The sequence below is a fragment of the Eptesicus fuscus genome, chromosome 11 (genome assembly GCF_027574615.1).
Source record: "Eptesicus fuscus isolate TK198812 chromosome 11, DD_ASM_mEF_20220401, whole genome shotgun sequence".
Classification (NCBI taxonomy): domain Eukaryota; kingdom Metazoa; phylum Chordata; class Mammalia; order Chiroptera; family Vespertilionidae; genus Eptesicus; species Eptesicus fuscus.
Genome location: NC_072483.1, coordinates 72,672,132 through 72,699,949, shown reverse-complemented (window position 1 = coordinate 72,699,949; position 27,818 = coordinate 72,672,132). Strand labels below are relative to the sequence as shown.

Sequence of the window (27,818 nt, the reverse complement as noted above, 5' to 3'; positions counted from 1 at the left end):
CACTCGACGCGACCGGACAGGGCGCGTGCGCGCAAGCCTGCAAACTCCGCCCCTCCACGCCCTCGTTCCGCCCCAGCACCGAGTGTAGTCCGCGGAGGTAGCTCCGCCCCATGGTAGCACGCATGCGCATTCCACTTCACTCACTTTCGACTCCCCCTCGTTTCGTCTTAGTCTGCCTGGTGGGGCATGCGCACTACTTGTCCTTCCAGGACTTTTTCCCGCCCTTCGCTGGCCTCCGGAGTAGGGTGGGAGTTCACGCCCCTCTCTCGGGGTACCTGCCCGGGGAAGCGGGGACAAGTAGATGGCAGATGTCCTTAAGGTCCTGAATCTTAAGAGGCAAAGGACATACTTTGCTGAGAGCTAGGAGGCGGGAGTAAGTTGTTTGTAAGGGGTCAGGGGTGAAAGGTCATAGGGCTGCGAAGGGGCGGAGCGAGCCAAAGGCAGATGGCGGCTGCGGTGGTTCATCATCTTTGGCGGCTTGAGTGCTGAAGTGGGGACGTGGGTCGGGAGCGTCCGGCGGTGGGCGTAGAGCGGCTGCCACTCCCAACATGCACAGTCTGGCGACGGCTCCGGTAAGTGACTGGGCCGCCCGGCCTAGGCCCAGAACCTCTCTAGCCCTGCGTTTCGGCCTCCTCCTAGGTCCCTGTGTCGAGCCCGGAGTCCAGCTCCTCCTGCCCTCTACCCCCGAGGCCCCAGCCCCCCTCCTCGCCGCGACTTGGCCGTGGTGGAGCCCGCTCTCACTTTCCTCGCCAGCCGGCTCTCGTGGCCTCTTGCGTGGCGTTTCGCGTTCTTCTCCGGCCTCGGGGCCTGGTCCCGCGCCCGGAGCGCCGGTCTCGCGGCCGGGACAGGCCATTCATTGCGCTGACCGACAGTTTGGGGTGCCAGTTGCGTGCTGGGCGTCGGTGGGGTTGAGGAGAATTCTGTGAGCAATCTGACAGGGCCCAGGGCTCTCGGAACTCATTGCCTAGGCACATCACAGCGGGAAAGAAAGGGCTGCTAACTCAAAACAACATGCTTTACCGATGCAAATCTCAGACCTGGGCTCCTGTTTGATTTATGGTTCTCTGCGCTTAAAACCTTTTCCCACACATCTCATTTTATCAGTGTAGTGTTTTGTTGTTTGTTTGTTTTTTGACAAAAACGGGGCCTGCAAGTCACCTGTCTGAAGTAATCCTATGGCTTCCGATTGCATTAAGATAAAATCCAGACTCCTTGCCATGACATACAAAGCCCTCCCTTGTCTTTACCCACGTTTACAGTCTCGTTTTATGTCACTTGCTCGGTAGGCTCCGGTAACACTGGCCGCCGTTGCATCCCTTCTAGTGTGCTTTTCCACTCCGAGGGGCACTTTCTGATCTCTGTTCTTGGAATGCTCCTCCTACTCCCATCCCTTGTGTACACACACACACACCATGCGGCTCCTCTTCTCTCGGGTCTCTGCCTAAATCTCCCTAGAATTGGCTTTCCCTTACCATTCTTTTTAAAGTAGTTCTTTAACCCTCAACTTTTCTTTATTAAAGTACCTTTACAGCATTGATTCCACTTTGTAATTTTTGTATTCATTCCCTTGTTTTGTCGGTCTCCCTCTTGAGGACAGAGACAGGTATAGTGTGGGTCCTGTTTACATGGTTACCCTTGTTCCTGGCATAAAGTAAGGGCTCAAATACTTGCTGAATGAGGAAGGTGGCTACGGAGAGCACTTAGCCGTAATGGGAAAACAGGACCATAGAATTTGAGCACACTCTTCTAAATGCCCATCCCACTTTTTTTTTTTATTATTATTAAATGTATTTTATTGATTTTTTTACAGAGAGGAAGAGAGAGGGATAGAGAGTTAGAAACATTGATCAGCTGCCTCTTGCACACCCCCAACTGGGGATGTGCCCGCAACCAAGGTACATGCCCTTGACCGGAATCGAACCCGGGACCCTTGAGTCCGCAGGCCGACCCTTTATCCACTGAGCCAAACCGGTTTCGGCCCCATCCCACTTTTAATGTTTCACCAAGGTGAAGTGATTTAGGAGAGGGTAACATAAGGAAATTGCATTATTAAGCAAAATGACAAGTACCAAATAGAGAACCAAAAAATCGCCTTAACTTTAAATATAAAAAGTGAGCTTAGTGTGATTGGGCTGTAGAAAACCATCATTTCCAGAGCCAGTGGCATCTCTGACTCCAGTCACCATGTGTCTAAGTGTTTGTAACAATTCAAAGTGGAGAGGTACCTTTTATATGTCTCAATAGGCATTTGCAGTTTCCCAACTTTTTTCTTCTCCCAAATTACATGTATAATTTATTTATTTTTCTTTTTTTTTAATTTATTTTTTTAATTAAGGTATTATATGTGTACATATCTTACCATTGTCCCCACCACCACCCCACACCCATACTTGCCCTCACCCCCCAGAGTTTTGCGTCCATTAGTTATGCTTATATGCATGCATACAAGTCCTTCGATTGATCTCTTATCTCCCCCATACATGTATAATTTAGAAGAAGCAAGTCAAGATGAAGTTGCTGCTGGTAGGGGAGGGGCAAGTTAAATAAGGGATTCTAATAAGGTTGGCCTGTCTGTCCATCTCTCAAATTCTGATAGCGTCTTCTCCACACTTTGATACCAAGCTGCTCTTTTTCCTGTGCCTCCCCAAACTCTATACCTATTCACTTTTATTTTCATTTGCTCTCTAATGCTTCTTTTGAACAGCCATTAAAGCTGTGTTTCATTACTGAATGAAACAGCTTTAATGGCTGTACTGAATTAATGTTTTTCCAATTAAATTTACAATACCTTACATTTATTTAAAATTTGAACTTTTAGGTACATTTTCACCTGTTATGCTGTTTGGACCACACAAAAGTGCTGACAAGTTCCTTTGTACCACTCATTCACTAGAATATTTGGTTAGTCAGGAGGTGGCAGCATAGAAAAGTTGAGTAGCCTCTTTCCCAATTCTTTATGCCTTCCATTAGATAAACTGCTTATTATTCTGCTGCTCTGGATAAAGGAACAGTAATGGTATTTGTCAGTAGCTATTATAATACACGCAATAGTGTCTGCAATAATCTAAAGCCACTTGAGAAAATGCTTCCTTTGTGCCTAATGATGAAAATTTGCATTTGTGTTAACCTTTATCTTTTTTAAAAATATATTTTTATTGATTTCAGAGAGGAAGGGAGAGAGAGAGAGAGATAGAAACATCAATGATGAGAGAGAATCATTGATTGGCTGCCTCCTGCACACCCCCTACTGGGGATTAAGCCTACAACCAGGGCATGTACCCTTGACCAGAATCGAACCTGGGACCCTTCAGTCCTCAGGCCAACGCTCTATCCACTGAGCCACACCAGCTAGGGCTAGACTTGTCATTCTTTACAGAATACTTCTAATTTCTTCATTATTGCCACCATAGAAAATAATTTCTGTCTCACATACTATATAATAAAGAGACAATATGCAAATTGACTATCACTCCAACACACGGTGGCCACCCCCATGTGGTCAAAGATGGCCACCCCCATATGGACACAAGATGGCCTGCAGGGGAGGGCAGTTGTGGGCAATCAGGCCAGCAGGGAAGGGCATTTGGGGGAACCAGGCCTGCAGGGGAGGGCAGTTGGGGGCGACCAGGCCAGCAAGGAAGGGCAGTTGGGGGCAACCAGGCTTGCAGGGGAGGGCAGTTGGGGGCGACCAGGGGAAGGCAGTTAGGGGCAACCAGGCCTGCAGGGGAGGGCAGTTGGGGGGGACCGGGCCAGCAGGGGAGGGTAGTTGGGGGGACCGGGCCAGCAGGGGAGGGTAGTTGGGGGGACCAGGCCTGCATGGGAGGGTAGTTGGGGGAGACCAGGCCGGCAGGGGAGGGCAGTTAGGGGCAACCGGGCCGGCAGGGGAGGGTAATTGGAGGGTTATCGGGCTGGCAGGGTAGGACAGTTGTGGGCAATCGGGCTGGCAGGGGAGCAGTTAGGCATCGATCAGACTGGCAGGGGAGTGGTTAGGGGGTGATCAGGCTGGCAGGCAGGCGAGTGGTTGGGAGCCATCTGTCCCGGATTGTGAGAGGGATGTCCGATTTCCGGTTTAGGCCGGATCCCTGTGGGCAGTCAGACATCCTCTGAGGGGTCCCAGATTGGAGAGGGTGCAGGCTGGGCTGAGGGACATCCCCCCACACCCCGTGCACAAATTTCCTAATATGCAAATCGACCAGAACGACCAGTTGCTATGATGTGCACTGACCACCAGGGGGCAAGTGCTAAATGTGGGAACTGCCCCAGGCCAGCCAAGGCGGGTGCCAGCGTGGACCCCCGATCATCCCGCAGGTCAGCTCTGATCGTAGGCCAGGCCTAGGGACCCTACCTGTGCATGAATTTCGTGCACCAGGCCTCTAGTCTATTAAACAAGGACACACATACCACACAGGATTACCTAAAGATTAAATAAGAATAGCAAAGTGCTCAGTGGTTGGCTAGGTTCACTCACTGGTGAAATGACTTGCTCCCAGATTCAGCCTTGGGACTCAATTCCTGCCTTTGCAGAGTAACAAATCACTTTGTTATGGACCTCACAGGTTGCTTTAGAATAGTGGAATTACAAACCTTCATATACTGTGGGTCTTCTTTAATGAATGTTATGCTAGTGATTTAAAACAGCCAAAGGTAAGCCTTTAGGAGATGCATTGCATTGAGTATGCATTTTCTAAAATTTGCCTCACCGATATCCATTGACAATTCTAACATTCATAAGCCTTTTTTTCCCATCACTTTCCACCTAAGCGGCAACATTATTAGTTACTTTGTAACTTTTTGTTGAAGCTGTGCTGACTCCAAGACACCCTTCGTTTTGTCAGGTAAAAAGAACATTGTGCACTCTGAAGGATCTAATTCAAGCACTATCTCCTCCCTCCCATATCTCCTGTTGAATTTAAGCAGATTGCCTAATTTCTCTTTGCTTATTCACTTCCATTTTTAAAAAGGTATTTTAAAGAACATTCTGGCCCTTATTTTAGAAAGATAGGATAATTAAGTTAATTCATTATTTCCCTTTGGCATTATTTAAGAAGTGTAGGTTTTTTGAATATTATCATTATGTAGACATCCAAAACCACATATTGAGTCATCTCCAGAATTAGGGGGGGGGAAATACCTATTTCAATCCAATTCCATAGTGTTACATATTCATTGGTAGGAAAACCAGCAGTTATTTTAAACATAAAATTGTATTGATAGGTTTGTCTATTTTCTGTTTACAAGAGCCATCATTATCAATTTTTAACTTTAATCATATGGGCTAAGTTATATTTTTATTTATGGGTAAATGTGAGTCTTTTTATTTAAGTTCTAGATATTTTTTTCCTTTTCATATTAGGTGTTAAGATTTTCATAGATAGAAAACCAACTGACAACAACCTGTGTTTGTAACACTTGGCGTTAACCATTGGTGACTCACTTTGGTAAATCTCTTGCCCGTGTTAAGCTTTGTTGAAAGAAAGAAAATTATTTGAAATACTTTTTCCTTATACAAATCTTTAAACATAAAAGAGGACAGTGATTCCCTCGTAAATGTTGACAATACAAATATTTTTCACACATCTATTAAAAGGAAAGAACCATTGACATTGAGTATATAACTAAAGACACAGTTATATCCAATAGGTTCTGTTTCTAATCTTTGAAGATAATAGTCCAAATCAGACTCTCATGACTTTATGTTTCTAGATATGTAATTGAACTTACTGTTTAGCCAAATCCAACTGTTAGTGAGCTGTATTATATATAATAGAATATTAAACTTAAAGTTCTATATTGTGTTTTTGAGAAACATTTTCTTCAATTTGGAAGGATATTTGTGATTTCAATTCTATAAATCAGTTAGGATTTACTGATTCTAGAGAGAAGTAGACTAATTCTGCCATACACTCACTGTGCAAATTTGAATGTGTTAAACCTCCCTGAAACCGTTTCCTGTTAGAATTTTGAGAATAAAGGGAGGTGATCCATAGTGACTGACTGGCACATAGTATGTTTAATAAATGTTACCTTCTATAAATAGTTTCTAGAAAAGGCAGACCTAATATATAGCAGCAGAAAGCATATCTTTCTGCTTTCTGGTGACCTAGGGCTGGATGAGGTGGGATTTATTGAAAGGGATACTAGAAAACTTTGAGGGGTGATAATTGAAGTGGTCTGTATCTTGATTGTGGTGATGGTTATTCGGGTGTATAGATTTCTCAAATACTGAAAAGTTTTATTGTATGCAAATTATAACTAAAAAATATTATTTTTAAAGGGCCACTTAGATTAGGTTCTTACTTTAAACTAAATAATTTCTAAGATTTTATAACTGATTGAGACTTTGGTAATCCTATATAATAAAAGGCTAATATGCAAATTGACCAAACTGTGGAACGACTGGTTGCTATGATGCGTACTGACCAGCAGGGGGCAGACACTTAATGCAGGAGCTGCCCCCTGTTGGTTAGTGCATTCCCACAGGGGGAGCACCACTCAACCAGAAGCCAGGCTCACGGCTGGTGAGCGCAACGGTGGTGGTGGGAGCCTCTCCTGCCTCCACGGCAGCACCCGAGCGGGCCTAAGCCATCAGTCGGACATCCCCCAAGGGCTCCCAGACTGCAAGAGGGCACAGGCCGGGCTGAGGGGCTCTCCTCCGCCCACCCCACCCCCCCAGCCCCAGTGCATGATTTTCGTGCACTGGTCCTCTAGTTGAATATAGTTCCCTCATTTTATCAATGATAAAACTGAGGCTTGGAAAAGTAAAGGACACGATTCTAGAAATGGCAAAAGAGTATTTTGAAGACAGTTCTGGCTTCTAGTCCAGTGTGCATTCCACTTTCATACTTGTGTAGTTACTTGCAAATCAAGGTCTTTTCTATTCTTTTTTTTTTTTTTTTTTTTTTTTTTATTGTTTGACTCTGCAAAAATCAGAAGGCACTAATGGACAGCCAACCCATCCCATGGTGCTCTGAGTGAAGACAGTCAGCTTAGATATATGATGAACTAAAGTGTATTCTTTAACTTGATAACCAGGTTATTATTTTTTTATATATATATAAAGGATGGACCATGTTTTTGTTTTTCAAATATATTTCCATTGATTTCAGAGAGGAAAGGAGAGGGAGAGAGAGGTAGAAACATCAAAGATGAGAGAGAATCATTGCTCGGCTGCCCCCTACACATCCCCCACTGGGGATCGAGCCCACAACCTGGGCATGTGCCCCTGATGGGAATCGAACCCTGGACCCCTCAGTCTGCAGACCAATGCTTTGTCCACTGAGCCAAATCAGCCAGGGCGATAAACAGGTTCTTAATCCTGGGTTAATGACAGGTTGGGGTGCTATCTATGAGTTCTCTGAAATTATGTGTAAATTTTGTGGAAAACAAATCATGTGCAAAACAATTTGCAGTTATGTTTTTTTCTAAGGAAAAGATCCATAGATTTTATTTGATTCAAGAAATGTTCATCTCTGTGTTTGTGGTAGTGTCCTATCATTCTTAATGTGTTTGTTAGGTAAGTCAGATTATTTTGTTTATCTGCCACTGGATAGTGTAAATCTTTATTTATTTTTTTTTTAATATATATTTTATTGATTTTTTTACAGAGAGGAAGGAAGAGGGATAGAGAGTTAGAAACATCGATGAGAGAGAAACATCGATCAGCTGCCTCTTGCACACCTCCTACTGGGGATGTGCCCGCAACCAAGGTACATGCCCTTGATCGGAATCGAACCTGGGACCCTTGAGTCCCAGGCCGATGCTCTATCCACTGAGCCAAACCGGTTAGGGCAGGAATTATAAATCTTTAGATGTGATCTTTAAATAGAGAATGGGAAGAGGAGGAAATCTGCCCACCATCATTTACTCATAGTTTCATCATTTGTAAAATGAGGATAATAACCACATTGTTGTGATTACTAAGTGAAACCATGCTTTTTAAAAAGTACAATTCCCTCTCTTCCCTCATCCCCCTCTTTCACTTCCCACTGTTAAGAAGACATCAATTTTCAGATTTTAAAAATTTTGTGAGAGGTATACCTAAATGATCTTTGGGATTCAGAAAGAAAGATACATTTTGGGTTTTACTATCAAGATCAAAAAATGAAACTAGACCACAATTTTACACCATTCACAAAAACTAACCCAAAGTGGATTCAAGATTTGAATGTAAGACCTGAAACAATGAAATACATAGAAGAAAACATAGGCATTAAGCTTTTGGACATCCGTTTTTGTGAACTTGACTAGAAAGGCAAGGGAAGCAAAACAAAAAATTAAAAAGCCTCTGCACATCAAAGGAACCATGAACAGAACAAAAAGGCAACCAACTGAATAGGAGAAGATATTACTTGCAAATGATATTTATGATAAGGGGTTAATATCCAAAATATATATAAAGAACCCCTACAACTCAACAAGAGAAACAACTGATTAAAAAAATGGGTAGATGTCCCTAGCCATTTTGGCTCAGTGGATAGAGTCTCAGCCCATGGACTGAAGGGTCCCGGGTTCAGTTCCGGTCAAGGACACTTGCCTTGGTTGCAGGTTCCCAGCCCTGGTCTGGGTACATGCAGGAGGCAACCAATCTATGTGTCTCTTACATCGATGTGTCTCTCTGTCTCTTCCTCTCCCTTCTACTCTCTCTGAAGATCAATGGAAAAATATCCTCATAAGTAAATAAAAATAGGTAGATAAACTGAATAGACATTGTTCGAGGAAGCTATACAGAGGGTCAACAGACACATGAAAAGATGTTCAAAATCATTAATATTAGGGAAATGCAAATTAAAACCACAATGAGGTATCACATCATACCTGTTAGAATGCTACTATTTTTTTTATTTTGTTAATCCTCACCCGAGGATATTTTTCCATTGATTTTTAGAGAGAGTGGAAGAGAGGAGGGAGAGACAGAGAGAAACATCAGTGGTTGCCTCCACACACCCCTGGACCTGGGCCAGGGATTGAGTCTGCAACTGAAGTACGATGACCCCAGGACCCTTTAGTCTGAGGGTCGATGGTCTATGTCCGTGATCGGCAAACTGCGGCTCGCGAGCCACATGCAGCTCTTTGGCCCCTTAAGTATGGCTCTTCCACAAAATACCACAGCCTGGGCAGTCTATTTTGAAGAAGTGGCATTAGAAGAAGTTTAAGTTGAAAAAATTTGGCTCTCAAAAGAAATTTCAATCGTTGTACTGTTGATTTTTGGCTCTGTTAACCAATGAGTTTGCCGACCACTGGTCTGTGTCAAATGATTTCACTGACTGGCGTTAAAATGATGGTTATTAAGTTCCTTATAATCTCAACAAGTAGAGAATTTTTCTTAACATCAATGACACTGTTCATGGTGTTGATTGTTTTCAGATTCTGCTGAACTAATAGTAATAACTTTTTAATTTTAGTTTGAGATTTTTATGTATTCCATATCTCTATTGTCTAGGAAATAAACACAGGAAGTAGTTTTTTAGAAACTCATCGTTAGATCAGACCTAATCTTTCAGGCAGGTGAGAAGCAGCATTAGCAAAGCAGGTAAGAGTCTTGCCAGACCACCTGTATTCAAATCTTGGCTTGCCACTTAAGTTTTAAGTAAGTGCTTCTCGGTTTCTCATCTATAAAATGCAGGTGGTGATGATACATATTTATTTAGGACAATGCCTGTCAGAATAAGCACTGTTTATGTTAGCTCCCTTTATATTTTAAGAAATGATTATATTCATCCCATAACAAATAAGTTGTGGGATTTAAACTAATGCCTCCTATTAAACTGGGGGCAAAATTCAGTAGGGATGATGAAAAGGAGGGCCCCTACCCCAGATATTTCCTGGTATCAAACTGCTTTCACTGCCTTCCCATTGCTAGAATGGTCTACAAAATCCACAGCTCCAAGTTAATGCCTGAGAAGGCCACAGTACCACCCAGCTGACATCCCTAGCTCTCTTAGTACCAAATTCTCAGGGAGGCTGCAGCTCCCACAAATAGTCTCAAAAGTTGGAGTTTTGCTGGTAGCAGGTGGTCATAGCCCTAGGGACCCAAGCAGATAGATACAAGGCATTGGCCTCCCAGGGTGCCAATACCATTCATCTAATTGGAGTCAGGTCTGCTCTGGAAATAGCCTATCTAATAAAAGAGTAATATGCAAATTGACCATCACTCTAACACACAAGATGGCTGCCATAAGATGCCAGCATGGGAGGGCATTTGGGAGGCACCAGGCCTTCAGGGGAGGACAATCAGGCCAGCAGGGGAGAGCAGTTGGGGGGTGACCAGGCCGGCAGAAGAGGGAAGTTGGAGATGACTGGGCCTGCAGGGAAGGGAAGTTGGGGGGAACCCAGGCCTGCAGGGGAGAGCAGTTGGGGGGGACCAGGCCTGCAGGGGAGGGCAGTTGTGGGGGACTAGGCCTGCAGGGGAGGGCAGTTAGGGGGGACCAGGCCTTCAGGGGAGGGCAGTTAGGGGTTACCAGGCCAGCAGGGGAGGGCAGTTAGGGGCAATCAGGCTGGCAGGGGAGCAATTAGGCATCAATCAGGCTGGCAGGGGAGTGGTTAGGGGGTGATCAGGCTGGCAGACAGAAGCGGTTAGGGGCAATCAGGAAGGCATGCAGGTGAGCAGTTGGGAGCCAGCAGTCCTGGATTGTGAGAGGGATGTTTGACTGCCCGTTTAGGCCAGATCCTACCGGGATTGAGCCTAAACGGGCAGTCGGACATCTCTCGAGGGGTCCCAGATTGGAGAGGGTGCAGGCTGGGCTGAGGGACACCCCTGCCCCCTCCCCCCCCCCCACCATCACCCCCCGTGCATGAATTTCATGTACTGGTCCTCTAGTAAATTAATGTGTGGGGATGGGGGTGGTGTTGAGAAGCAATGATATGCTAATGGATGTTGTTCACCTAGGGCGCCCTAGGGTGGAATGGGGTATAGGGGTGCTGAGTACAAGTCACAGGCTGGCTTTGGTTGGGGTAATGGAGTTTATTGACAGTAGTGTCTGGGTGACAGGATTTTGGGGAGAGTTGACCAGAATGAGCAATGACTAATCAGGGTAGATACTATATTGCTAGAGTAGCATCTTTGAAGCCCCTAAGTTACTGGATTGTGGGTCATTCAAGAGACTGGGCAGGAAACCCAAAGCTAAAATTTTAGCCCTTGTTTCCACTGAGCTTTTAAGGTGATGTAATACTTTAAGCACAAGTGCTTGGACAATTCTGTTTTTGCTGTAGAGAGGGGAGAAGCTACCCTATTGTTTCTACATTATATTGTTACTATAGGAGCCTGTGTTTCCTTGAGAAGTATCACTGCTGGGAGTCAAAAACAACTTTTAACAGATTACTCTAAGACAACAATTTTCAACTGGTGTGCCACAAGAAATTTTAAAACATGCAATACCTGACTATTTAGTCAGGGGCACTAACCTATTTTCCCTTAGATGGTTAAATTAAAAAAAAAATGACAACAGCCAATACAACAATAGTTGTCTGGTGTGAGTGAATCAAAATTACACCTTTTTAAAATTTTTTTGTCAGATCAACAAATCTATACTAATAAAAGGGTAATATGCTAATTAGACTGGAAGACCTTTCAGGAGACCTTCCAGATGTTCTTCTGGACAAAGCAATGGTTGCGGGGCCGAGGTAGAGGCGGTTAGAGGCCAAGAGGTGAGGGTAGTTGTGGGTGATCAGGCCAGGATGGGACAGCAGTTGTGGGTGATCAGGCTGGTGGGGGGTGGGGCTGGTGGGGGTAAGCAGACCAGCAGGGGGGCCAGTTGGGGGCGAGCAGGCCGTCAGTGGGAGTCAGTTGGAGGTGATCAGGACAGTGGGGGAGTGAGCAGGCCAGCAGGGGGGGCAGTTGGGGGTGATCAGGCTGGCAGCGGGGGGCATTTGGGGGTGAGCAGGCCGGCAGGCAGAGTGGTTAGGGGTGATCAGGCTGACAGGCAGGCAGGTGAGCAGTTAGGAGCCAGCAGTCCTAGATTGTCAGAGGGATGTCCGATTGCCGGTTTAGGCCCAATCTCTGTAAACCGGCAGTAGGACATCCTTCAAGGGGTCCCAGATTGGAGAGGGTGCAGGCCAGGCTGAGGGCCACCCCCCCATCCCCGTGCACAAATTTTGTGCACCGGGCCTCTAGTATATATCTTATTTTGGTGTGCCACAGAATTTTAGTAATTATTTATGTGTGCCATGAGATGAAAAAGGTTGAAAATCACTGCTCTAGGCATTTAAAGAAGACTTAAGCTGCATGGAGTTTCAGTTCATTTAGCAGAATACCTTGTGGTACATTGTCAAGCAAGTGAAATGATAAACATTAAGCTAAAAGCTTATAATCAAGCTTCCATTTATAGAATGCGATTGTTCAGCTGGGTAGAGTAAATGTGAATAAGCCTCAAAGTTCATCTGAGACTTCAGTCTGTTCTTCAACAAAAACAGTTGTCCTTTTTGTTCCTCATCTTTCCATCTGTACGATGGGTGGGTCAACATTCTATCACATTAAGGTACTATGAGAAGCCATGTAATACTGTTCAAGAAAGCATTGGAATGTGCACCTTCATACTTGTGTGAATTAAGCAGGTTTATTCCTTTGAGTATAATGTTCTCATCTGTAAGTGTAGAGCCTTTCTTTCTAGCTACCCAACTTTTTCTTTGTCATGGTTTGGGAGGAATTATATGAGAAAATATTGGACATAGGGACAGAGATGAACATAAATTTGCTAGGACTTTCGAAACAGCAACAGTAATCATTTTTCTAGTCTGCCATCTTATTTTCCAGATAAGAACAATTAAGGGACTTAACTAGGTCATAAGGCTATTTGACAAGTGTGAAGAATTATGGATATCCTCAATTTGGGGGGAATATTGTGATTCTTTAGCACAATAATGAAAGCATGTTCTATTAAGTTTTTATATAATTCCTACTTGAGTATCTAACAAATGATTCTCAAAGGGGAGAATCATTAGAAGGAAGAGCTCTTCCAAATTACATCAGTTTTCTTCTTCACAGAAGGGATGCTGGAATTATTGGAGAAGAACAGCAATGGGTGGCATGGGTGTAACTTTTTTCTTTCAAAAACTATTACAACCCAGCCAGTGTTGCTCGGTGGTTGAGTGTCGACCCAGGAACCAACAGGTCAGGGCACATACCCAGGTTGTGGGCTCAATTCCCAGTAAGGGGCATGCAGGAGGCAGCTGATCAATGGTGTTTATCTCTCATCAATGTTTTTATCTCTATCCCTCTTCCTTCCTCTCTCTTAAAAAAACACACAATAAAAACAAAAAAAATATTATAAGTACATGATACAAAAAAGCTTATGCAAAAGGTTTTATTGTATACAATGAAAAGTAAGTCTCCCCATATAGATTACAAACTTAGAGGTAACTACTGTTAACGATTTCTTATGTGTCCTTTTAGAAATGTTACATGTAAATATGTAAGAATGTATGTGTATGTTAATGGAAGCATATACTATGCCGTTCTACACTCTTTTTTGTTGTTTCTGGCTTTTTATTCAGTATCAGCAGATACAGAGGTACAGTGTCTCTTTTTTAAAGACTACATAGTATTCTATATAAAGATATACCCATACATTTTTAACCAGTTCCTTAAGGATAGATACTTGTTATTTTAAGTTTTCTGCTTTTAAAACAGTGCGACAGTAAATATCTTGGTATGTCTTCAGTACAGCCCAACTATGGGATAAATCCCTAAACACGGAATCATTAAAGTGTGTGTGCAATTTAGATTTTACAAATTCACTTCGTTTATATCAAGTGTGGATATTTAGAAAAGCTCCCTGGGTATTTATGAAAAGTATATTCACTCTAAACCACTACTGTAGAGTAAGATTTGGTTTGATTCTAATGAAACTCACTTGTTTACTTTCTTGTTTTCACTTGAAGCCTGTGCCTACTGCACTGGCTCAAGTGGATAGAGAAAAAATCTATCAGTGGATCAATGAGCTGTCCAGTCCTGAGACAAGGGAAAATGCTTTGCTGGAGTTAAGTAAGAAGCGAGAATCTGTTCCTGACCTTGCACCCATGCTGTGGCATTCGTTTGGTACTATTGCAGCACTTTTACAGGTGGGTATATATCCATGAGCTGTAGTTCAGTCCTGTTTATTACACTTGTAACTCTCTCACTTTGCCCAAATGATTTTGAAAACTTTAGTAGGATAAGTCTCTAAATGTTGGCATTTGCAAGAATCTTGTAAAAAAGTCTAAGGTGCTTGTTAAAATGCAGATTTTTGGATCCTACCCAATATATTTGGTTTATTTAGTCTGAGATTAAAATCTGTATTTTTAATATGCACCTCCCCTGCTCTCAGGTGATTCTGATGCAGGTGGTCTAACAACTACACTTTGAGAAACACAGCTTTAGGAGTACTACAGGACAGTTCTACATAACAGTGGCGAAAAGGTGGAAAGTCAGGTGTAAAGACTGCAAGGTATATGCTGGGGAAAGAAAATGTTAAAGATATGACAGTTCTGCCCTAACTGGTTTGGCTCAGTGGATAGAGCGTCGGCCTGCAGACTCAAGGGTCCCAGGTTCGATTCCAGTCAAGGGCATGTACCTTGGTTGCGGGCACATACCCAGTGGAGAGTGTATAGGAGGCAGCTGATCAATGTTTCTCTCTCATTGATGTTTCTAACTCTATCCCTCTCCCTTCCTCTCTGTAAAAAAATCAATAAAATATATTTAAAAAAGAAAAAGATACGACAGTTGTAAGATTAAAGGTGGGTACACTTGTACATTAAATATTAAATAATTGAAATTTGTTTCTGACCAAAATGGTCATTGGTAGGGAACAAATTGATATGCTATAGTCTAGGAATGATTTTCCTTTAAAGTATTGTATGAAATACCTAATATTTACATTAATTTTTCAGATCTGTTAAGTCAGTTCACATTCTATCCCTATTGCATGTAGCCAAGAATCTAATCTTTCTTATTGGAATATTTTTTTATGTAAAAGTTTTACAATTAAAATGAATGAAATTATATTCAACAAATCATCACCTTTTGAGAGAGTACATATATTCACTGCATATACCCATGTTCTTATCTTCCTCTTTTTGTAGTTGCTACCTGACTAAACTCAAGGTCCTTTATGAGTCACTGTGGTTGATTTACTAACATTTTCTGGCCAGCTACCTCATCACTGTAACTTAAAGCAGGGAGTTGACAAAAAAAGGGATTATAAATGTAAGAATTCCTCACAAGTGAAAGCTTCCACAGATGAAGGATATAAAGAGTCAGTGACCACAGTTGACTCCATAGCTATCTTCCTAGGGACATGTAGAAATATCACAGATAGTCTCAGTCAAGTATATTTCTGATGAAAGAATAGGAGCATATTTAAGTTCTTTGCTTTAATATCATGGGAATTAATTTTATAACAAATTACATGTTGTTCATCTGGTGGTTTCCATTTTTTAGGAAATCGTAAATATTTATCCATCTATCAACCCACCCACCTTAACAGCACACCAATCTAACAGAGTTTGCAATGCTCTGGCATTACTGCAATGTGTGGCATCACACCCAGAAACCAGGTAAATGCTTTCAATGAATCTGTTTGGAAAGGTTTGTACTGAATGTGATCTTTAACTTTTTCTGAATGATGACAAGGAGGTGCATGCAGTAGGGTGCATGTATGTGGGCATGGATATTCACGATCCACATTTTCTTTTTGATTTTACCCTGAAGAATTTCTGGTCTCTTATTCACTAAATTTTAGTATGATGACAGTTATAGTATTGTTTAACATGTTCTCTTATAATTAACTTTTTTTAACCTCTTTTTAGTGTGGTAAAATATACATAACATAAAATTTACCATTTTAACCACTTTTAAGTGTATAGTTCATTATTATTAAATATACTTATAATGTTCAATCATCACTACCACCCATCTCCATAATTCTTCATCTTTTAAATCTAAAACTCTAGCCTGACTGGTGTGGCTCGGCTCTTTGAGGGTCGACCCATGTATCAATAAGTCACTGGTTCGATTCCCGGTCAGGGTACATGCCCGGGTTGCAGGCTCAATCCCCTGTAGGGGGCATGCCGGAGGCAGCCAGTTGATGATTCTCTCTCATCATTGATGTTTCTATCTCCCTCTCCCTCTCTGAAATCAATAAAAATAAATTATATAAAATTTTTAAAAGTTTTGGTGTTCTACAAGGTTTAACTATAAATAATATAAAGTAATAGATTGATTCCATATTAGTTACCTGACATAAGTTGCAAATTAAAATGTTTTTAGAATATTTAGTGTATCTGGAATTTCTCTAATTAAAAGAGAAGAGTATGCATTTAAGCATAGCAAATAAACCTGAAATGGCTGCTTTGTTGTCTTGGTTTATAAGGTTTTGTCTGACTATACTGGTGAATATCGTTATTCAGCCATAACTTAAGTGAGAGAAGGCATCTAGGAGAATCCCTTGGGCACTTGATTGCATTTTATGGTCTAGTTTTTTAAAATCTGCAGTTAGATATTCTTAAAGTACTTGGTGCTGTTAAGAGGAAAAATCATGTATTCTCTTAACCATTGGCCTAGACTAGGGTTTTTAAATCTTGACAACATTGATGTTTTGAGCTGGATAAGTGTCTGTGGTGGGAGGAGAGGAAATGGGGAGGGGAGAGGGCTGTCCTGTGTATTGTAGGATGTTCAGCAGCCTCCCTGGCCTCTGTCTACTGGATGCCAACAGCACCACCTCAGTTGTGACAACCAAAAATATCTTCAGACGTTGCCACATGTCCCCCATTGAGAACCACTGGTCTAGACGAAAGACCAATAACAGTCTTTCCTAAAGATTCCTTGGTCAGTCAATGTTAAAGACCTTATAGAATTAGCCATCTGGAAATTTGAATGTTTATAATCCTTAGAAATTAATTCTGGGCTCTGAATGGTTCTTTTATTTCTCTCAGGTCAGCATTTCTTGCAGCACACATTCCACTTTTTTTGTACCCCTTTTTGCACACTGTCAGCAAAACACGTCCCTTCGAATATCTTCGGCTAACCAGTCTTGGAGTTATTGGTGAGTAATAAAGGTTGTTCTGCAAGTGTGAAGTCCTGATTTATAATAGTGGTCTTAACTTGAGTGCTTTGTCCAATGTTTTCTAGTTCACTAATTGTTTTTGTCTTTGAGATTTAGAATGTTTTTAGTAATGAGTATCGACCATGATGGCTCTTCTCAAGTACCATTCTGGGTGTTGTTAATAAGGCTCAATATGCCCTAACCGGTTTGGCTCAGTGGATAGAGTGTCAGCCTGCGGACTGAAGGGTCCCAGGTTCGATTCTGGTTAAGGGCATGTGCCTTGGTTGTGGGCACATCCCCAGTGGGGGGTGTGCAGGAGGCAGCTGATTCATGTTTCTCTCTCATTGATGTTTCTAACTCTCTATCCCTCTCCCTTCTCTCTGTAAAAAATCAATAAAATATATTTAAAAAAAAAATAAGGCCCAACATTTGGGATTAAATTCAGTGTATATGTAGAAACATTTGCTGGAATTGGGAGAGTAAAGAACAAGAACTTCAGTCAACAAGTAAAAAGTATAATTCTAGAAATAAGAATTTGAGTTTGTTGTTTTGTTTTGTCTTTCTTTCTCACTTCTAACCTGTTTTCCCTTAACTCAAAGAGTTTACCTTCTATTTCACCTAGTTAAATTTTTGCATGCTTGAGTTAATGCTTCCATATACATTTACTATGGGAAATGTATCTAAAATACATTTTACTCAAGAAAATAATATATCTCCTATCTATACTAATAAAAGGGTAATATGCTAATTAGACTGAGAGACCTTCCAGACATCCTCCAGACAAAGCCATGGTGGCAGGGCCAAGGCAGAAGCGGTTAGGGACAATCTGGCCAGGAGGGGAGGACAGTTGGGGGTGATCAGGCTGGTGGCGGGGTGGGGGGAGGGTCATAGGGGGTGAGCAGGCCGACAGGGCGGGGCAGTTGGGGGCGAGAAGGCTGGCGTGGGAGGCAGTTGGAGGCAGGCAGGCAGGTTAGCGGTTAGGAGCCAGCAGGTCCCCAATTGCAAGAGGGATGTCCCAGATTGGAGAGGGTGCAGGCTGGGCTGAGGGACACACACACACCCTGTCCACGAATTTCATGCACTGGGCCACTAGTAATATATAGCTATTTCAGATCTCAGCCTCCTGGGTAGTAAAGAACTACTTTTGGATTTGTGAAATGTAAACACAAGAAGGTTTCTTTCTCAATTACCCTTTCTGTTTTTAGCGTCTTCTACTAGTTTTTGCTTACATACCAATCAAACTATAAGGACATTGATTATTCAAACTTTGTTTTATTAGGTTATTTTTATGTTCAACCTGTGTTCACATGCCTATGGTTATAAACCATGAATCAGGAAGTATAATTGAAAAGTTTGGTATTTCTAAAACATATTTCTGGGACATTTTATTATGCTTTTAAGGAGTAACTATTACTTCATATACTTCAGATGAATGTTATTGTTTTTTACATTTTCTAAGTGGTACTCTAATTAGCAACTTTTTTCCAATATATTCTTTTCTGCTTTTAAGCTATATAATTTTTTCATGTAGGATTTAAGATAACATGATTTTAGCCAAAAGAAAACATTTATATTTTAAATCTGATTTAAATCATCCTATTTCTATTGTGTGTTTTTTTACTGTTGATGTTGGATGGTATATTTATGAGATGGTAGGGTAAATATAACAGTGAAGGATGAATAAAATACTTGGACAATATTAAGCCAATTGTTCACGGTTGCATATCTTTTCTGAAACTCAGTTTCTCCAAGTCAATTGAAGGTGAACATTTGGACCTAAATTTTTTGCTTATACAGTAAAACCTTGATATAACAGACTAATTTGAGTGAGGTGGTGTCCGTTAAAGCTGAAAGTTCGTTATATCATAAAGTAGGTTTTCCAGATGCGTATGTTAAAAAGTTGACAAATAGTTTACCTATTTTTACTCACATAGAACTGTTTATGGAATTAAAATTAAGTAATTGTTTGAGAAGTTTAATTTTACAAAAAAATATTTCTAGATGTATAACAGTAATTTTAAATTTATACTGAATTAGTCTAGTAAATGTGTGTATTCACCAGTCACTGCAAGTAAACAAATGCACACAGCTGGAGCATGGCTTAGCACACATCGGAACAGCCTCCACACGAGTTAAAACTGCTGCAGAAAGTCATGCCACACAACAAAGAACCAATTACCAAGCGTGATGTGGTATGATCACATACTAGTCATTCATTGAACATTGTTTACATGGGGTAACTCTTAGATTTAAATATGTAGACTATAATTGTAGATGTATTTATTTATGTTGGCGAAATTACTATTTTTTTCTAACATACGGCTTATTCCCTAAAATTTGTCAAAAATAACAGTGAATTGCCCAGCTGGTGTCGATTAATGGTTAAATGTTGACCTATAAACTAGGAGGTCACGGTTTGATTCCGGTCAGGGCTCGATCCCCAGTCGGGGATCATACAGGAGGCAAGCCAATCAATGATTTCCTCTCATCACTGATGTTTCTATGTCTTTCTCTCCCTTCCTCTCTGAAATTAATAAAGACAAAAAGTAAATAAATAACAGTGAATTGCCTTGGCCAGTGTGTAGTTACAGCATCGGCCTGCCCTCCCAAGGATCTTGGGTTTGATTCTTGGTCAAGGGCACGTACCTGGGTTTCAGGTTTGCTCCCCACCACCTGTCAGAGTATATATGGGAAGCAACCAGTCAAAGTGTCTGTCTCACATTGATGTTTCTCACTCTCTTCCTCTTTCCCTCCTTCCCTTCCTCCCCCTCATTCCCCCCTTTCTCATTCCTTTCCTTCCACTCTCTCTCTGAAAAAGCAATGGGAAAAATATCCTCTGGTGAGGATTAACAACAACAAAATAACAGTGAACTAATAACAAAAAATAACCTGTTAATTTAAGTATAAGCAAATTTTGGTTAAAAGCATTTTAAAATTAACAGGATGTTAATTTTCACGTATGACATACGTCCCGGAAATTTGTCCATTAAATCCCAAATTCGTTAAGTTGAGGTCCGCAAAATCGAGGTTTCACTATAATGTAGTTCAAGAGTCATCAGGCAAGTTTGAATATAAATGAAACGATGCATAAAAGAAATTAGGAAACACTTGAAACTGAATAAATAAAACATATCAAAATTTGTACAATGCAACTAAAGCAGGGCTTAGAAGGAAATTTGTAGCACTAAATTCTTATACTAGAAAAGCAGAGAGGTCTTTAATTAAATATCTTAAGCAATCACTTTAAGAAACAAGAAAAAGGAGCAAGAGCCCTAACCGGTTTGGCTCAGTGGATAGAGCACTGGCCTGCAGACTGAAAGGTCCCAGGTTTGATTCTGGTCAAGGGCATGTACCTTGGTTGCGGGCACATCCCAGTAGGAGGTGTGCAGGAGGCAGCTGATTGATGTTTCTCTCTCATCGATGTTTCTAACTCTATTCCGCTCCCTTCCTCTCTGTAAAAAATCAATAAAATATATTTTTTGAATAAGAAAAAGGAGCAAGAGAAGTAAGATTTTCTTTTTATCAACCTCGACTTCTTTTCTGAGATGGAAAATGCAAAAGGCAAGAATTGGAACTCCACAAATAAGTCAGGGTGGGGGAAAGGCTTGAAATTTCAACTGGTAGAAGCTAAAGAGGAACATCATGCTGATGGTTAACCAAGTATACAGAACTCAGTTGTTTCATGGGTTTCTGCTTCTCTATACAGAATGTAAATAAAACCACTGAATTGTGTCAGTCACCTGGTCAATGGTGTTAGTTTAGAGACAACAGAATAATAGTATTTTAGAAATCATTTGTTTCAACTATTATATTTAGATAAAGAAACAGGCCTACAAAGGGAAAGTACCTTTATCAAACTTAAGTGTAAACTATTATGGAACCAGGATTAGAATCTAGGGGTATGTGTGTTTTTTGTTTGGATATCCAAATGTTTGTGCTCTTTGAGGAAAGAGGGGCAATTAATAATCGAGAAGTAATATTTATTTATGTGCATTGTGAAATAGGATTCAGACTGACACCATTTTTTTTGCTATCTGGTAATGTGCTTTAATACTGATGTAGAATTCTCTTACCTAAAATAAATGAAGAATAGATGGTGACATTATCATATGATTGTCTACCAAGAGTGATAAAAATAATGATTTAGATGGCTACACTGCTGCTAACTCTGTGATGGACCAAACTTGGTTCCTGATCTTTTAGAGCTGACTGATAGCAGTCAATCTGTGCTTCTCTTTTAAACATGGGTACAACTGATGTTCTGACATATAAACCACAGTTTGTGTTCTGTGTTATTTAAGTTCCACAACTAGCTTGGATAAACAGTAAAGAGTTCATTTTTATTGGAAATCCTAACAACTGAAATACTTTTGTTCATATTTTTTTAGGGGCTCTGGTGAAAACAGACGAGCAGGAAGTAATCAATTTTTTATTGACAACAGAAATTATCCCTTTGTGTTTGCGCATTATGGAATCTGGAAGTGAACTTTCTAAAACAGTATGTGCTTTTAACTTAATGGATTCTACATTGTGTTGGCTCTTTATGGTGTATAGGATAACTATTTTGGAAAGCTATTTGGCAGTATCCACTATAAACATAAGCCTATTCCATGATCCAGCAGTCCCACTCTCAGGAATATACACAAAAGAAATGAGCTCTCATACACATCAACACATGTACAAGAATGTTTGTAGCAGTTTTACTTATAAAGGATAAATTGTATTATACTCACAAAATAAACAGTATAGTAATTAGCCCTGGCCCATGCACTTAAGATTAGTGCACGATTAGTGCACTTGGTACACTTTTTATTGTATATGTTTGTATTACTTTGCTATTGCTGCCATAACAAATTGCAACAAGTTTGGTGGCTTAAAATAACACAAATTTATTCTCTTATAGATCTGGAAGCCAGAAATCGTAAATCAGTTTCACCAAGTGAAAGTCAGGGTGTCAGCAGGGCAACGTTCTTTCTGGAGGCTCTAAGGGAGAGTCCCTTTCCTTACCTTTTCCATCTTCAGGAATTGCATGCCTTGACTCATGCATCCCTCCTCCATCTTCAAAGCCAGCAGTAGAGCATGTTAAAATCTCTCTCTGCTTCTATCACATTGCCTTCTCCCATGTGGTTGAATCTCCCTCTGCCTCCCTCTTGTAACAGCACTTGTGATGCCCTGGCTGGTGTGGCTCAGTTGGTTGGGTGTCATCCCATGAACTGAAAGGTTGCCAGTTTGATTCCTGGTCAGGGCACAACACAATGCCCCAGTTGCAAGTTCAGTCTCTGGTAAGGAGTAAGCAGGAGGCAGCTGATCTATGGGTTGCACTTACATCGATGTTTCTCTTTCTCTCCCCCTCTCCCTTAAAAAAAAAAAAAAAACCAGCCAAAACCGGTTTGGCTCAGTGGATAGAGCGTTGGCCTGCAGACTCAAGGGTCCCGGGTTCGATTCCGGTCAAGGGCATGTACCTTGGTTTCGGGCACATCCCCAGTAGGGGGTGTGCAAGAGGTAGCTGATCGATGTTTCTAACTCTATCCCTCTCTCTTCCTCTCTGTAAAAAATCAATAAAATATATTAAAAAAACAAACAAACAAAAAAAGAAAACCACCAAAAACAAACAAACAAAAAATACTTGTGATTACATTTAGGACATACCTCGATAATCCAGGATGAGTAATCTCCCCCGCCCTCCCCCAAGATCCTAAATCACATCTATCAAGTTCCTTTTGCCATATTATATAGCATTCACAGAGTTCGCTGATTAGGACCTGGATATCTTTGGAAACCATTATTAGCTAACCACAATGTTATATCCCAGTAAAATAGTAAAATAAACTAATTCCCACAGTTGATTCTGATGAGCAGGCAAAGAAGAGAATCATTGGAATAACTAACTTGAATTAAACTAGTATTTTTTAAATTCCTTCTATGTAAGAGTTAATGAGCTTAAGTTGGGGATATTCTTTACTATTGTTGGAACAATTTTTGAGGGGAGACTTAAAAATCTTATTTTTTAAAGGTCTTTTAAGGATAGGAAAAGCCTTCATTTGGAAAAGATGAGGCATAGCTGCATCTCTAAAATCATCTTGTCTTGGCCCATGGATAAGAAAAGAGGCTCTGTATTGAAACTAGTTTGGGATCTCAGTTCTGCACCTTAATAGCTTTGTCACTTGCGACCATAACCTGGCAAGTTATTGATTATCAATTATACCTGATACGTACTAGGTTTTCAGTAACAGAAAGTTTCTACTTTTTAAGAATCTGATAATTATCTAGAATCTGTTCTTTTGTGTATGTAAAATGAGAATAACAATGGTACCTACCTCATAGGTAGGTTGTGAAAATAAAATAAGGCATGTTTTATATCTTTAGGAAAAATTCTGACAGATAATAAGTATTCAATACTGTAATAGTTATTTTTTTTTTTTTACTATGTATATCTCATCAAGTAAGATGTATGTAATGCAAGGGTCTCTGCTTCATTTTCTGATTCATGGTTATTTCTGGGAGATTGAATAGACTGTTGGAAGACAAATCTGAGTAATGTTTTGGACTCTTTAATTTTGTTTTACTCCAGGTTGCCACATTCATCCTTCAGAAGATCCTCTTAGATGACACCGGTTTAGCTTATATATGTCAGACATATGAGCGTTTCTCCCATGTTGCCATGATTTTGGTGAGTTCCTTTATCCACCCTTTTTGCAACTACTTCTGACCACACAGCTTAGTCCCTTTGCAATTGACACTGAGCAACTTCAGTATTCCAACTAGAAATAACCCTGGAGCCTTGTATAATCATTCTTGCAAAATCTCATCTCTTGATTATTTTGTTTTGTGGTTTTTTTCCTACACACCCCATTTTTGGGAGAAACAGGGTAAGATGGTCCTGCAGTTATCCAAAGAACCTTCCGCCCGTCTGCTGAAGCATGTAGTAAGATGTTACCTTCGACTCTCAGATAATCCCAGGTAAACATTTACAGAATTTATAGGACTTTAGGAAAATAAACTGGTGAATGGTTGCTTCATCTCATGGCATAGCTTCTATATCTTTAGTGCAGGGAAGGGGTATAACTATATTTAGTTTATCTGAGGCAGAACTTGATTAATTCCTTTTAAAATCTGAAGTGCTAAATTTTTAAAAAACGTCAGAATTTTATTTCCCCATTATAACTCTGTACCCTACTCTAAAATTCCAGAGTTCAGATAGTTCCCTGGGAACCTTAGGATACATTACTTCTGTGATTTGAGCTTTCTGTTGCTACTCTAGGTGGTCAGAAAGATAATATTTTCACATATCTTAAGAAAGGAACAGGGCCCAGAGGGCTCGTGATGTATTTTCATTTCTCTCCCTGATTCCTGTAAAGTTCTTGAGCTAATTATTTCATCTCCCTATGTTTATAATCTTTCTGCCAGAAATCATATATTGTAGGTATAATGCATTTTAGAAATATTTGACCTTTTGCTTTATAAATCCATAATTCATGCTGAAAGCCACTTGCACAGATTCTGCTAAACCACATAATGGGGTGATTTCTGTGTTCCTAGGAATGGGAATTACTTGATTTAATGTGAACTCTTGCCACTGAGGTTATTCAAGCCCTAACTACTTATTTGACCATTTTGTCCTGTTCCTTAGTGGTTCCTATTTTCACCGAAGCTTGACTATATTTATTTAAAACTGTACTTGTACAGAGTCGTAACTTTGCTTAAAATGAAACTGCCTTATACAGGGGTGAGCAAAAATAGGTTTATAGTTGTGAATATGCAAAATAGTTTATTGTTTGTATTGTTATTTATTTTGTATTATTAGTCTTCTTATTATTGTTATTATTTTGTATCCTGACTTACAATTTATCTTTTAGGTAACGATGTCTGGTAATTTAACCTACTTTTGCCCACCCCTGTAGTTAAACCTTTTTGAGGTTTTCAGATTTGACTTTCTGCTGGTCAGCTTTAAAAAAAAAAATAAAGCATGTAAAAGTTCGTCTGATAATTTTGCTACCATAGTTTTGTTTTTATTGCTTATCTCTTATTAAGGGTTTTAACTATAAAACTGAAGCAATTTTTGGAAAGAAACAAATTTATATTAGAATTCAAGTTTATTGTCATACTATGAATCAGGTCATATTCCTTGTTAGCGTACTGATTTTGGAAATGTTTCATTATAACCCATATATTTCTGATAGGAGCATATTGGCAATATTTACTGTAATAAATCAGAAAGCAGTTTGAATTGAAGTAAACTATTATACCATTTCATTCCATTTTCCTTTGTCATGAAATTCTATATTGGGGCATCATTGTGAAAATCTGCAGGCTACGGATTCTGGAGATGTCTGAGCCTATACCTCATATAAGCTTTAAAGAATGTTAATGGCTTCTTACAGTAACTTGACAGAGCCATAGATTCTAGAATTCTGTATATTTATGTATAAGTAAGGGGCTCTTCCCTGTCCCTCAAATGTGGGTTTATTTGTTGGTCTCCCTGGTTGGTTTGTTTGTTTCTGATGTAGGGCACGTGAAGCACTGAGGCAGTGCCTCCCTGACCAACTGAAGGACACAACCTTTGCCCAGGTGCTAAAAGATGACACCACCACGAAACGCTGGCTTGCACAGCTGGTGAAGAACCTGCAAGAAGGCCAGGTCACCGATCCCCGGGGTATCCCCCTCCCTCCTCAATAATCCTCTCCTATCCCCTCCCACAACTCCCACACGTTGGGAAGGGAAGGGGAACCTTCGAAGAAAACAGCTCAGGTTTTATTGCCGACTGGGAATAGACAGCCTCAATGCGGAACTGCACTGGAGAAAGAAGGCAAGGTACTCCAGCTGAGGTGTATGAGCTGCCATCTCAGGCTGTTTTGAAGACATGGGCTTCCTCTGCTACTCCCAGGAAAATGGGTTCCTGATAGCAGTCGGCCACCACAGCCCCAGGAGAGAGTCAACACCAGCAAATGCTGTATTTGCAGCATGCCCAAGATCCTTCTCCCCACCTCTACCTAGCCACTGACAGGGAGAGGAGACAATGGTGATAGCAGCGGCACTCTAGGCATGGTGAACGCCTGGGACCAAGCCATGTGGTGTTTGTGTTTTTTTTCATTTTGCCTTCCTGGAAGACTCAAGATGTGTCTCTTCATTCTCTCTCTCAGTATTTGTTTACTTTGGTATCTGTTTGTTTCTTTAAATCTCAGAGAGAGAGGTGTGTTTAGTGGACACAAGCTGTAATATTCAGCAAACTTTGTCAATTGGCAGTGTTTACAATCTGTTAGCTGCATAAGCTCAATAAAACATTGGTCTGGGCATAACACCCCCTCCAGCAGGCCAATAGCTTCATGAACTGTTGGGAAGAAAGGGAGGCAGGGGAAAGGGATAATGCCAAAGGACAGCAGGAACCCAACCACCTATTTCCCTTCCCTTTCCCAGTCTTCTACCCTCAGTCTGGATGCCACCGGGACCTTAACCTCATTTTTGGCTTCAGCTGCTAACTATTCCAAATCTCATTTCCTCCAATTAAACTTAAAACAGATGTCTTAATTCATCAGGCTGTCCTGGAAGGTTATTATGTTGAGGGAAGCAGTAGTTCTCACCTATTCAAGTCCTTCAAGATCTTTCCTGGAAGACTTTTTTAAAGGGAGGTGCCTGGAATTAAGATGATAGGCTACTTGATCCCATTCTTTGTTTTAGTGTGAATTTCTGCAGCTCCATCTGTCTTTGTGATTGTACTTGAAGCAGTATTAGCCAAATTGAGTTCATTTTATTCAGATTTAAGATAGATGGCTGAGTCCACTATCTCAGTCCATTCAGTCTTTTCTTTCTTTTTTACACATTCCCTTTTGATCTATGGGAATTACAGGGTTGCCACTAAAATTTTTTTCACTGTTCATATTGTGTTAGAGCACCCCACTTCCTTCTGTGGAGCTTTAGGTAACTCTACTCACAATCCAGTGTAAACTGCCTTGCTTTGTCCCAATCCTTCCTCCTACCAACACCTGCTCGCTCTCTCTCATCCCCATCTCCATTGAAAGATGGGATTGTTAATCCAACTCTAGAGAGAGACCAAGTATATTCTGTTCACATCTCACACAATTGAAGGTGTCTGAACAAGTTTAGTCCATAAAGGGCAAGTTCAGAGAAGTCTTTGCAGAGGCAGTTTTGCCAATACAAGGGCTCTTTCAAGCCGACTTTCACTAAGGGAGCCAGCCTTGTTAGTTGACTTTTGTCTCTTTAGAGCCAAGAAAATTGTAATTGACTAGCCTAGATGTAGGAAGAGTAGGATAAGCACTTATTCCCCTGCCTTCCAAACTGAAGAGGAGGACCAAACTAGCTCAATAATCTCAAGCCTGAAGAGAAGAGGTCTTGGAGGAACAGAGAAGAAGAATGGACTGGATAAACATCTTGACTCCCTTCAGCCCATAGTTTGTATCTGGAGAGTCCAGCTAGGGTAACCCTAATTTTTGCCAACCATCTTCCTGCTGAGCCAAAGTGTTCTCATCCCCCTCCACTGGGAAACAGCTGAGGTTCAGGCCCTTGCTCCCTGAGAAATTATTTCTCCATCTTTCGGTGCATTGGCTCTATTACTGTGCCAATAGTGTCTTAATTCTTGTTCCATCTATTCTCAGCTGTCCTTGGGCCCCATATAGGAGTTGCAAGGGGTGGGGGGATGGAAATGGGTATTATTCCTTGTAGTTAATCCTGATGTCGTGTGTATAAAGAGACCCCTCCCCTCATTCTGTGTTTTTCATCCCTTGCATTTCTTCAACAGGATTGAAATAAAACATGCTCTGTTTTTATAAAAATAATTTTTCCTTTAAA

At 40.9% G+C, this 27,818-nt stretch overlaps 1 protein-coding gene and 1 non-coding gene across 3 annotated transcripts; one reads left to right on the top strand and one right to left on the bottom strand.

Moving 5' to 3' along the window:
* The first annotated feature begins 196 nt into the window (after positions 1-196).
* On the top strand, positions 197-27,818 carry CNOT9 (CCR4-NOT transcription complex subunit 9). Of its 2 annotated transcripts, none has more exons than XM_028150999.2 (8): positions 197-572; positions 13,876-14,055; positions 15,413-15,528; positions 16,906-17,015; positions 21,404-21,513; positions 23,587-23,685; positions 23,884-23,975; positions 24,872-24,952. In XM_028150999.2, the coding sequence occupies exons 1-8, from the start codon at positions 549-551 to the stop codon at positions 24,873-24,875; spliced, it is 735 nt and encodes a 244-aa protein (XP_028006800.1). In that variant the 5' UTR covers positions 197-548; the 3' UTR covers positions 24,876-24,952. The 2 variants fall into 2 exon arrangements, with proteins under 2 accessions (XP_028006800.1, XP_008143385.1); XM_008145163.3 differs by lacking the exon at positions 24,872-24,952 and adding an exon at positions 25,523-27,818 and having other exon boundaries at positions 199-572.
* LOC114232878 (small nucleolar RNA SNORA79) lies at positions 6,906-7,019 on the bottom strand. Its single transcript, XR_003618991.2, has one exon. It is a non-coding gene; the product is annotated as a small nucleolar RNA SNORA79 (small nucleolar RNA).